This window comes from Halichoerus grypus, chromosome 5 (genome assembly GCF_964656455.1).
Source record: "Halichoerus grypus chromosome 5, mHalGry1.hap1.1, whole genome shotgun sequence".
Taxonomy (NCBI): Eukaryota; Metazoa; Chordata; class Mammalia; order Carnivora; family Phocidae; genus Halichoerus; species Halichoerus grypus.
In genome coordinates this window covers 96,448,996-96,459,672 of record NC_135716.1, presented here as the reverse complement: position 1 = coordinate 96,459,672, position 10,677 = coordinate 96,448,996, and the positions used below count along the sequence as shown (strand labels likewise).

At 55.6% G+C, this 10,677-nt stretch overlaps 1 protein-coding gene across 8 annotated transcripts; it reads right to left on the bottom strand.

Annotated features, from left to right (window-relative positions):
• Positions 1 to 4,208: 4,208 nt before the first annotated feature.
• KCNA2 (potassium voltage-gated channel subfamily A member 2) lies at positions 4,209 to 9,940 on the bottom strand. 8 transcript variants are annotated; one of them, XM_036076408.2, is made up of 4 exons: positions 9,810 to 9,940; positions 7,426 to 7,747; positions 7,120 to 7,195; positions 4,209 to 6,967 (listed from the first exon to the last, which is right to left on the bottom strand). In XM_036076408.2, exon 4 carries the CDS (start codon positions 6,802 to 6,804, stop codon positions 5,305 to 5,307), a length of 1,500 nt encoding a protein of 499 aa, XP_035932301.1. In that variant the 5' UTR covers positions 6,805 to 6,967; positions 7,120 to 7,195; positions 7,426 to 7,747; positions 9,810 to 9,940; the 3' UTR covers positions 4,209 to 5,304. The 8 variants fall into 8 exon arrangements, with proteins under 8 accessions (XP_035932301.1, XP_035932302.1, XP_035932299.1 ...); XM_036076409.2 differs by lacking the exon at positions 9,810 to 9,940 and adding an exon at positions 9,543 to 9,658; XM_036076406.2 differs by lacking the exon at positions 9,810 to 9,940 and adding an exon at positions 9,206 to 9,382.
• Between the last annotated feature and the right edge of the window lie 737 nt (positions 9,941 to 10,677).

Genomic DNA, 10,677 nt, shown 5'->3' with positions numbered 1-10,677 from the left:
AGATGATGGTCCTGCTAGCCATGTGGACACCTCCCAGCATCCAGCACCCTGCTAGCCGGCTCAGGTGGCTAATGATGTTAGAGGTTAAGGTCATGCGTTCAAACCTGGCAATGGACACTTTGCCGAGGCTGGGGGACCTCCGCTGTGTAGCCAAGGAGCAGCCCAGGCATTACAGCCTATGTGGACCAGCCTCTCAGACCAGGCCGCCATCACCCACATGGAGGTTGTTACGATAATGGCCCCTAGGAGAGCCAGAGCTGGAGCAGAGCTCACCATCCTCACTCCTGGGTAAACCATTCAAAGCCCCGTGCTCCTCCTGCCTGCCGTGAGACTATGGTGCCACCCTCACATGCAATTTGCAAACTGTCCTACCATCTCCTTTGGGGAAAAGTCAGCCTCCACCTCTTCTTTCCTCCCCTACTATGGGCCGCACTAAACCCCCAGCCTGAGACTCTTCAGAGGGCACTCCCTCTCTCAACATGGGTTAGCACTGATATTTTAGGCAGACTCTGAGGAAGTAAGTTGGCCAAAGTCCTCACTATGAAGGAGTGAGAGATCCAGGGACAGCAGATAGGACAAGCCAGTCCTGCAAGCCTCCCCACCTGAGACAGCCACATGAGCACTCAGGCCAACAAAGCTCTCATGGAGTCCTTTCCACATCCAGCCAATGGAGTCTGGAGGCACACTCCCTGGGGGCTCCTTTCAAAAGGCTAACCTCCTGGTGACATGCCTATTCCATCCTCAGAAGCCCAGCTGAGAGGGACAGAGGGAAGCAGAGAGGGAGGCAGACAGTGTGTCTGAAACCATGGAAGCTTCAGGAAGCACAGAGCCTTAATTATGTCCTCAGCTAAGTTTCAGCTCCTGTAAAGTTTATGCTGCAATTGGACCCTCTCTTCCTGATCATCTCCCCACCTTTCCTGGACTTCTTTCTCTTTAGCCTCCTGAAAACTCTAACATAATTGAAAGTTTGAGCTCATGGAGACACCTGCTGAACCTGAAGGGAAAATTGCTCCCTGGACTTGGGAGTGCGCGAAAGGCCCGGCGTCTTGCCCTGAACGTGCACACTGGACCCCACACGTCCTTCTCTGCTGCTGGTGCTTCCTCTGTGGAGACTGGGAGCTGTGGCCATCGTTAGGAGGGACACACCTGGGAGGGCCACAGGAGTAAAGACAGACATGACTGAGCCAATGCCTGACTTCAATTCTCAATTTCCTTCTGAGGTGACGCCTTGGCCAACAAGCACCCAGCTACCAGTGGGAAGAAGCAGCTCTGTGCGCCATTCAAAGAGGAATCTTATGAAGCATTTAAATCTGGCCTTAGAATACAGGATAAAAATCAGGCCTTCTAAAAATTTGTTGCTTGCTTGTGTGGCATTAGGTTCCCGTCCTCAATCGTGTTTTTCGTAAGCTGAATTAGTGAGCGTTTCCTCAAGGCGCAGCAAATTGATGGGAGGCAGGGCATCCAGGTGGAGACCCGGCAAAGGAGTGGAGCATGCCTGGGATTGGACCCCCATAAAGGGGACTCAGGAGTTGACCCCACTGGGCTTATGCCCAAGAGCAAGTGAGATGCCACAAGCAAGGAAAGGGGGCTCATTTTAAGAGACAAGTCTACGTGTGGTCTCGACTTTTTCTGACTCGCCCCTGAAAAAGCCATTGAGGATGGAAGAGCAGTGAAGTCTGAGGACTGACAGAATGTTGGGGGCATCTTCACTCTGGTTTTGGGCTCAGGACCCTGCAGTTTCTTGAGCCATCACTGCTTTCAAGAGAACGGAGCTGAATCTAGAGATCCCGGGGTTGGGAGCAGGGGAGCCTGGGCAAGGGGGTTGTCTATGTGGACTTGCTCCAAAGGCTAGGGCATGGCAAGGAGGTGTGTGTTAATAGGCTACTGGCTGTCCCAGGTCCTTCCACACTCACATTTCTCATGGGAGGAAGGTGAATAAGTAGAAGCCCTATGAGATTCCCAGTCTTAATCCAAGATCTGCTTAACAACGGTGGTGGCTCATCTTTTTGCTTTAAACCTCGGGGGTTACTTCTCTGAAATCTGGAAGTGGGAGAAAGAGAAGAGGGTAGAGGAAGAGGCTTCTTGAAGGCTATTGGGGGAGTACAGATGCAGGCTAGGGAAAGGTGATGAAATCTCATCTTTTATTTGTGCCTACTGATTTATAGCTTTGGGGGCAGAGAGATAGAGCTGAGTATAGGTGTACCTTCCATGTGAATTATGTGTGTATGTGCTTGGGTGTGTGTGCTGTACGTTGTGTGCCTCATACAAGTAAATGCATTGTGTGTATAAACTGAGTTTGTGTGTATTTGGTGGGCAGAAACAATATAAAATATGCTTGGTGTACTGTGTATACATACCCATTGCGTTCATGTGGTTTTTACGCATTTTGCATCTGAGTTGTGGTCGTGTCCTTGTATGTGGTATGCGTAGATCTTCTGTGTTATGTTCTGCATTGGTAAGTATGTTCTAGGTCTGTGCTGAATATGCCTATTTTGGATACAGGTGTAGTTACATATCATCTGTGTATGCCCTTTTCACTAATTGACCTCTGTGCGTTTTGTATTTGTGTGGGTCGACAGTGTATCTATTTTGCGGTGGGTGTGTAGCACTGTGCCTGCACCTGTGGATATTTTATAGTCCCCGGTCAAGGCCAACGGGATAGGAGATCTCCCCTCTGACCGAGGCCTTGGGTATGGGTTGTTTTACCATCTGTTTCCCAAGGTCTGCGCCCTTCCCACCCCATGTCTTGGAAATTCAGCACCACCTCCCATGAAGGAGAGGAAGAGAAGCATAGAGGCCTCACGCTGGGCATGGGGCGTCCTGCAGATCCCTGGGGATGTGGGTGACCAGGAACTAGTGAGCACCCTGGGCCTAGCACCCTGAGCTGGTGCCCCACCCCCTAAGGTAACTGTAGGTGCTAAATAGCCAACAGTGAGGCTAGGGCTGGAGCCGAGGTTGGGCGACCCGACCACACAACTCACTGTGTTTGGGAAATACAAGCTATTATGTCGAAAGGTGAGGAAGCCCAGTCTGGGAGGCGGAAGCTTCCCCACCTCAACCCATTCCAGGGCCAGCCTGAACTCCGCCCTTAGGTGAAGTGCTCATTCCCTCTCAATCTGTCCCAGGGCAGGGAATGATTATTTAAGCAGCTCTGGTTGCCAGTGCAATGGGGAGAGAGTTTGAGCCGGGCCATCGAAATGATGCCGTGGATCATCTAACGTCTCCATCCCTTGGCCCGGGACTTCCGGAGTTTCCACACCTAGGAAGCTCCCTTCAAGTCTAGACCTGTGGCACTGGGTCCCTGGTTTCAAGCAGGAGATCCATTCTGGCTCTTTATGGAAAGGGTCATTAAAGTGACTGATGCAGAGCCAAATGACAAGAAAAACCGAAGAGGGCGGGCAAAGATGAGAAGGGAGATGATGAACATGATGGGCTGTAGAGAAGAGGCCTGGGGCGGGTGTGGCCCAGGGCAGCGGGAGCCGTGAGGGCCACGGGCCCTTGTGTACTCGGTGAGACAAGCTTCAGCCACGGGGAACTGAAGCTGCAGCACATGGAGGGCAGAGAGACAATTCTAACATCTAAGAATCCATGAAGACTGGAGTCTCTGGGGCAATGGCAGCAAACCCGGTCCCAGTGGGGTTATCAGTGAGACAACCAACCCACCAAGCAGTGGATTTGCTCCTGAACCTGAACTCCAGAGAATGAATATATATATATATATATATATATATATATATATATGTATGTATATATATAAGTGTGTGCATGTGTGCATATATACATATACACACACATATGTATGTATGTATATAATACATAATATATACATACATACGCTAGTGCACATAGTCAAACACATGCATAAATTGCCCTGTGTCAGAAATATTGCATAAGCTTATACAAGGTTCAAATGCAATTTCTTCTATAGCTAGCTAAGTAGAGGAACTCGTAAAAGAGATACTCAATATATATTTATATACACTGGATCCACAAATCTGCCTGTCCTCGGGACCAGGTGCCCTGGTCAGCTATCGAGTTATGCCCATGACTAAGTTCAATCGTAAGGTGCAGTTATGTGAGGTGTTCAGGGCGCTGCTTTCCCTGCTCCCTTTCCGGGCTTTGCAAAAGGTCTGTGCCCCGACGTGGAAGAACGGGGATGGGGTGGGCTGGAGAGCCGGAAGTTGTGGTTCCCCGTTCCAAATAGTCTCTTCTTTTTTTTTTTTTTTTCTTTTCTCCTGAGGGCTTTTGTCCTTTGATGGGGAAAAAAAACCAAAACAAACCAAACAAACCCCTAGCTCCGTGCCACTCCGGGGCTATTGATACTCTAAATATGAATACTGTGTAGGCTACTAGGAAAATAGGTTATCTCCTGTGTTTTAACTACTGAGATTCATGCAACACACACCCATGCAGGTCTATCGCATCACTGGAAACTGCGCTGTGGTGTCAGGGCCACCAGCACCGCGCTAGGAAAGCAGGTGTCTGCAAACTCCAGCGTAACGCAGAAGTCGGGCGTGTTTTGTAACCCCGAAGCCTGCGAAAATGGTGAGGTCCGAAGCTGAGAGGTCCCTTGGTTCATTAGCTTCTCCCCATTGGCCTAAGGGTGAACGTGCTACTGCACAACTCGCCTTCGGTCATCCTGACTGTCCCTCCCCCTGGGGTTCCCCCACATCCACACTGCAGAGAAAAACCAAAAGCAGCCTTTTCCGTTATGAAACACAAGCCTCTGGAGCACCCACTAGGCAACTGCAATTCACACAAACCCCAGCCCGTGACACAGAAAGTAATTCCAATACGCAGGACTGTGTGTTCTTTTCAATGCAAAAATGGGAAATGACCTTTTGAATAACTCCCGGTGCTTTCAAGCTAAGCCACCACGGTTTTCCTCTGTGAAGGGGGAGGTGGGCTCATATGGGACCAGGGGCTTGGGGGCCCGGAGGCTTGGGAGGGGTGGGGTGCGTCTCCCCGGGTGTTGTGCGTGTTTAATTCGGGAGGGAAGGTGGTACGGATGGGGCGGGTTATGTATTTGATAGGAGGTGGCCCCAATGTGTCTTCCTGAAATTCTGGCTCCATGGATGACTCCCCTGTTTAGAACCCCCTAGGCCAGTGATGAAGATTTGCATGAAAGCCAGGGATAGATATTCTGTGTTCTAAATCAAAAATCAAAAGATCAAAAGTCACTTGCACTATTTGCTTTCCATGCAGAACCAGATACACACTGTAGAACACACTGACTACAATGCAGGCTATTTATGCAGTATCTGCAGTAGTCCATGGAGCTGCGGGTAGGTTAATAGGTTTCAATCAGACATCAGTTAACATTTTGGTAATATTCACATAGTTTGTATTAGCCAAAGTGCAGTTGGCCGTTTTCAAGTTTTCCTCTCTAAAGTCCTCGTTACTGTTGTTTACCCCCTCCTGGATCTCCATGTAATCAGACTTACTAATGGTAGAGGCACTTCTACTTTTCTTCAGGTCAGGGGAGGATGGGATCTTTGGACAGCTCGTCACTTGCAGGTACTGGGCCTGCTCCTCTCCCTCTGTCTCCCGGTGGTAGAAGTAGTTGAAGTTGGACACTATGACAGGGACCGGTAAGGCAATGGTTAACACACCTGCGATTGCACATAGGGAACCCACGATCTTTCCCCCAATGGTAGTTGGAACCATGTCTCCATAGCCTACAGTTGTCATGGAGACGACTGCCCACCAGAAGGCATCCGGGATGCTGGGGAACTGGGACTCTCGCTCATCGGCCTCTGCGAAATAGACAGCACTAGAGAAAAGGATGACCCCGATGAAGAGGAAGAATATCAGGAGGCCCAATTCTCTCATGCTGGCTTTGAGGGTCTGACCTAGAATCTGGAGACCTTTGGAGTGTCTAGACAACTTGAAAATCCTAAAGACTCTTACCAACCGGATGACACGGAGGATGGCCAGCGACATGGCCTGCTGGCCCTGCTGGGCATCCTCTGGCTTCTCAGCCAGCTCCGTCCCCAGGGTGATGAAGTAGGGGATGATGGCCACGATGTCAATGATGTTCATGATGTTGGTGAAGAAGCCAGCTTTGCTGGGACAGGCAAAGAACCTCACCAAGAATTCGAATGAGAACCAGATGATGCAGAGGGTCTCCACAATGAAGAAAGGGTCAGTGAAGGAAGTCGACTGCTGGTACCCTATCGTGCTGTTGGAGTAGGTGTGGAAGGTCATCCCGCTGCCGTGCATGTCCTCGTTCTCATCCCGGAAGATGGGCAGGGTCTCCAGGCAGAAGCTGACAATCGAGATCAGGATCACCATGACAGATACGATAGCAATAATCCTGGCAGGCCCTGAGCTCTCTGGGTATTCAAAGAGAAGCCACACCTGCCTCTGAAACTCATTTTCGGGCAGAGGACGCTCTTCCTCTTTGATGTAGCCTTCGTCTTCCCGAAACATCTCCATTGCTTCTTCTCCCAGCTCATAAAACCGAATTTCTTCGGAGAAGATGTCCAAGGGCACGTTCACGGGCCGCCTCAAGCGGCCCCCAGACTGGTAGTAGTACAAAATGGCGTCAAAGCTGGGCCGGTTCCGGTCGAAAAAGTACTCGTTTCGGAGGGGGTCAAAGTACCTCATCCGCTTCTTTGGGTCCCCTAAGAGGGTCTCTGGAAACTGAGCTAAGGTCTTGAGTTGGGTCTCAAAGCGCAGCCCCGAGATGTTGATTACCACTCTCTCACAGCACTCGTGGTCAGCCTCGGGGTCGTACGTGTCCTGCGGGGGCCCGGGGAGGGCGGCAGCCTCATCCGCTGGCTCTCCGGTGGCCACTGTCATAATTGGGGCTGAGAGAAGGGCCTCACACTATGCCTTCCAGCTGCCTGGTGGCAGGGAGCTCAGGGTGCTGCTTCCGGCCCCAGGAAACACAGAAGCATTGGCCTGGGGTCCTGCAGGAGAGCCCCGAGGGCTCGCTGAGGACCAGAGACACAGCCTCCCTTGGCTGAAAGACAGAGGCAGTTAAGGCCGTGAGACCACTCAGCACTGGCAGCCCGACCTGGGTTGCTGCTCCTTGTCTCCTATCTTTGAGCCAAGAGCTCAGAAACATCACCACCACCACCACCACCACCACCACCACCAAAAAGCAAAACTTACCTTCACCTTGTAACCTGGCTGGGGATCAGAGGCAAGCAGGTGGCAGTCTCTCAAGAACGGTCCAGATTGCCCTGCGCTGGAGGAAGGTGACTGGTACAGGCCCCCTCTGCACCACACGGGCTTCAAGGAGCACAGCCCCATACTAGAGGCTGAAAGGGAGCCCTCTCCCAGGCACTGAACTAATGTCTTGCAAATACCTGCCCCCAGGGAGGTATTCACAGTGGTGGATCTTGGGCTTGGGTCTCCCTCACTGCCCCCACTCCAGTGACTCGACATATGGCTGTTATTAAAAATAGATTGATTTACCTGGCAAGGCAGGAACCTGAAGCTCTCTTCCTTGAAGAACTGATCAGATACCGTGGGAATCCTAGATACACAAATAGGCAGCCCGATACACAAATCACGTCTTCTCACTTGAGCGAGAAATAATGGTGAGTCATTCTGGGCAGGAGGGCAGGCTCCAGGTCCTGGAGGTGAGCTCCAGAACTGCGCTGGCCTGGAGGGCCAGTGGAGGGTCTGGCCAGGGGAACGCGGGGCTCGAGGATGCAGAACTTGGGTCTGGAGCCTTTGGAAGGAAAGTGGCAAGATGCGAAGTCCTCCTGGCTGTCCTCAGGAGGTGTGACCTTGCCTGGAAAAAACAGCAGCAAGGTGGAACCAGGGCTTTTGGGTGGCAGGTGCCAAGATTTAGGAGGGCTCTGGTGGCTTTCCTTCCATGCCCACCTTCCATGCTGGTGTCACACCTGAGGACTACCCCTCAGCCTCCCCGCCTCCTCTGGGCAGGCTTCCATCAGCTGGAAGCTTTTTCTCCCAGGGAAGGAGCCTTCAGGCTGGGCTGGGCCCGCCTCCTCGGGGGCCTGCCAGGGCTGAGCCACATCTCCCTCGGTCCTCAGCTGCCATCAGGAGGGACTCTAGGCAAAGCCCTCCAGCCCCCAGGTCAGGACGCTGCAACTCCCAAGGGGAGGGCTTCCTTCACTGCAGACCGACTCTAAGCTCTGACCCCGGCAAGGTCCCGGAGGAGGAAGAACCCCTTCCCCCCACCCCCCACCTCCCCGACGCACACGCCTTCAGAGCCCATCTAGGGAGACTCCTCACACAGAAAGGTCGACTCTCCAAAAGCTGGCTGGCTTGCTCCCAAGACTTACTCTCCCTCGGGGATCCCTGGGGTGGAGGCTTCCCTCTGAGCAGGGTGGCATGTGATTTGGGCAGGCGCTCGACCACCGATTTCTCCCCCAAGAGAAAAGCCCTCACATCTCCTCGGCAGGGAGCGCAGAATGAACGCCCGGCCAGCCTGGCTGCCAGGCGGCTTGGCAGCAGCGAGAGGGGGAGCCTGGAGGAAGCCGGCTTCCGGGCTGGCCCCCTGCCGGCCCAATCCCGCCGGCCCCGGGGCAGGGAGGGGTCCGGGCCCTCTCCCCATCGCCCCGACTCCGGCCGGGATTCCGCCAGGCGCGCTCCGCGCTCGGTTCCGCGCTCGGTTCCGCGCCGGCGGACCGGACCCACCAGCAGCTGGCCGCCGCGGCGAGCGCCGCCTTAACCCCTTCCTGCCCGGCCGCTGCGGGCCCGAGCGCAGCCCGGCTCTCTCGCCCCTGGGGTCCATCTCCACCCGAAAACCCGGGAGCCCGAACTCTGGGGGTAGGGAGGAGGGTGCTGCCCCCAGAGCTCCGCTTCCTCCTAAGCGCGGGGGCTCCGCCGCAGCGCACGGCCCCGGGGAAGCGGAAAAGCCCCGCTCCGCCGCAAAGCCGTTTTGGTTCGGAGCCGGAGAGGGGAATGCAGGCCGGCGTCCCAAGTGATTCGGGTCCTACCAACCGGCGCTATTCACCAGACCCGGTTCTGCCCGTCAGCTGCACTTCCCATCACCAGCCAGCGCCTCGCTGCGCCCTCCGCCCGCGCCGTGCGCAGCCCAAGGGTCCCGAGCCCATTCCGTGCCCTCTCCTTCCGCAGGGCGCCAGCCCCCCTCGCCCGGCCCGGACTCAGCCCGAGCCCGCCGCGCTGCAGGCTGCGCCGCCCGGTGCCCCGCAGCCCCTCCGCGCGCCGCAGCCCGGGCAGGGGAAGCGGCACGAGCAGCCCCTACGCCCCGACACCGATTTACCCTTCCCGCTGGGCACCCGGGGCCTCCATGTTCCTGGGTGACCGCGAGCGCCGGTGGAACGGCGGCGGCGGGCGGCGGCGGTAGGGGTGCGGGCGGCCAGCCGGGAGCCGGCTCTGCAGTCCCGCGGGCGGCGCGTACGGAGCGCCCGGCCGCCGCCCGCAGCCGCACCGCGCCGCACCGCGCCACGCAGCGCCGCACCTGGCCCGGCTGCGAACTCGAATTAAAGGGGCCGGCGGGGACCAGAGACGAGCAGGTGGCCGCTGAGTTGGCCCCCCGGGGCTCGGCCCCCACCCTACGAGGAGGACACCCATGCTGTGGCAGAGCCCAGCTTACTAACCAGAACCTCGTGGAGAGCTCAGCTGGGTGCCGCTGGGGCCGGGGAACCGGGGACAGAAGTTGAGGGGCGGTCGTGAGAGGCTCCTGCCAACATAATGAAGTAGGCGAGGAGGAAACAATCGATAGCAGCTATCCCAGGCCCGAGGAGGGATCCAACCCCGCGGGAGATGGGTTGCTATTATTACGATGCTGCCAGACAGAATCTGCAGACCCCCTCTAGCGCCGGCTCGCCCTCTCCTCCAGCTCTGCCTCCCCAGCTCTCTCTTACCCAGCCAAAGCCCTGGCTTCGCACGGGAATGCAGCAGGTACTGCCCGCAGTGCTCGCTGCTAGGTTTCCTGCCAAGGAGCCCCAGGAACGGGCAGAACTGCAGAGCCGGCCCTCTTGGCTCCCTCCCCCCAGGGCCGGGCGGGGAGGGCTCCGGCCCTGCAGTAGCCCCAGGCCCGCTACTCACAAAACCGGTCTCCTCACAGACCTTAACGGAGCCCACTGGCCCACCGGGCTGGGAAATTGGGAGTGCGGCTCTTGGTGCCCTTGCACCCAGGCACGGGGGGCGGGCAGAGGAGGATGCCCTTTGCTTTGGGAAGTAAGTGTATGGGAAGCCCAGCCTGCCCTCTGCTCAGGTGGTGGATCTGAGAGGGTCCAGGGTGCTCTTGGGAGCCACGTGACAGCCCCATGCCCCTGGGAGTTCTGGTCTCAGTTCCAAACAGTGATTCCTTGAGCCCAGAGTGCCCCAGACACAGAGCCTAGGTGCAGAGGGGCTCCAGTCCCAGGGAGGCTCCTGCTGGGCCCTCCTTGCTGAGAGCCTTCCTCTCTAGGCCTGTAGCTTGTGATGGAAGTTCTGAGAACCTACAAGGTCTGGCTCTGTGGAATTCCAGAATTTCGTCAGGGTAGTCTGCTAGGTATGGTTTAAGACTGGGGGCCTAGCCAGAGCAGTCCAGGAGGGCAATGACCTTAGTGAGCTCTGAGGATGATAGATGATTATAAAGCAGGACTGGTTTGGTCTGGAGCTTCTAGAAGCTAGCCTCTCAGTGTCCCAGCCTGAGCGTGGCCTGGGTGTTTTGAAGCCAGCCAGGCTGGGACTGAAATCCCTGCCAGGTACTAGGTGAATGAATTCAGGTTTCTGGACCTCAGTGTC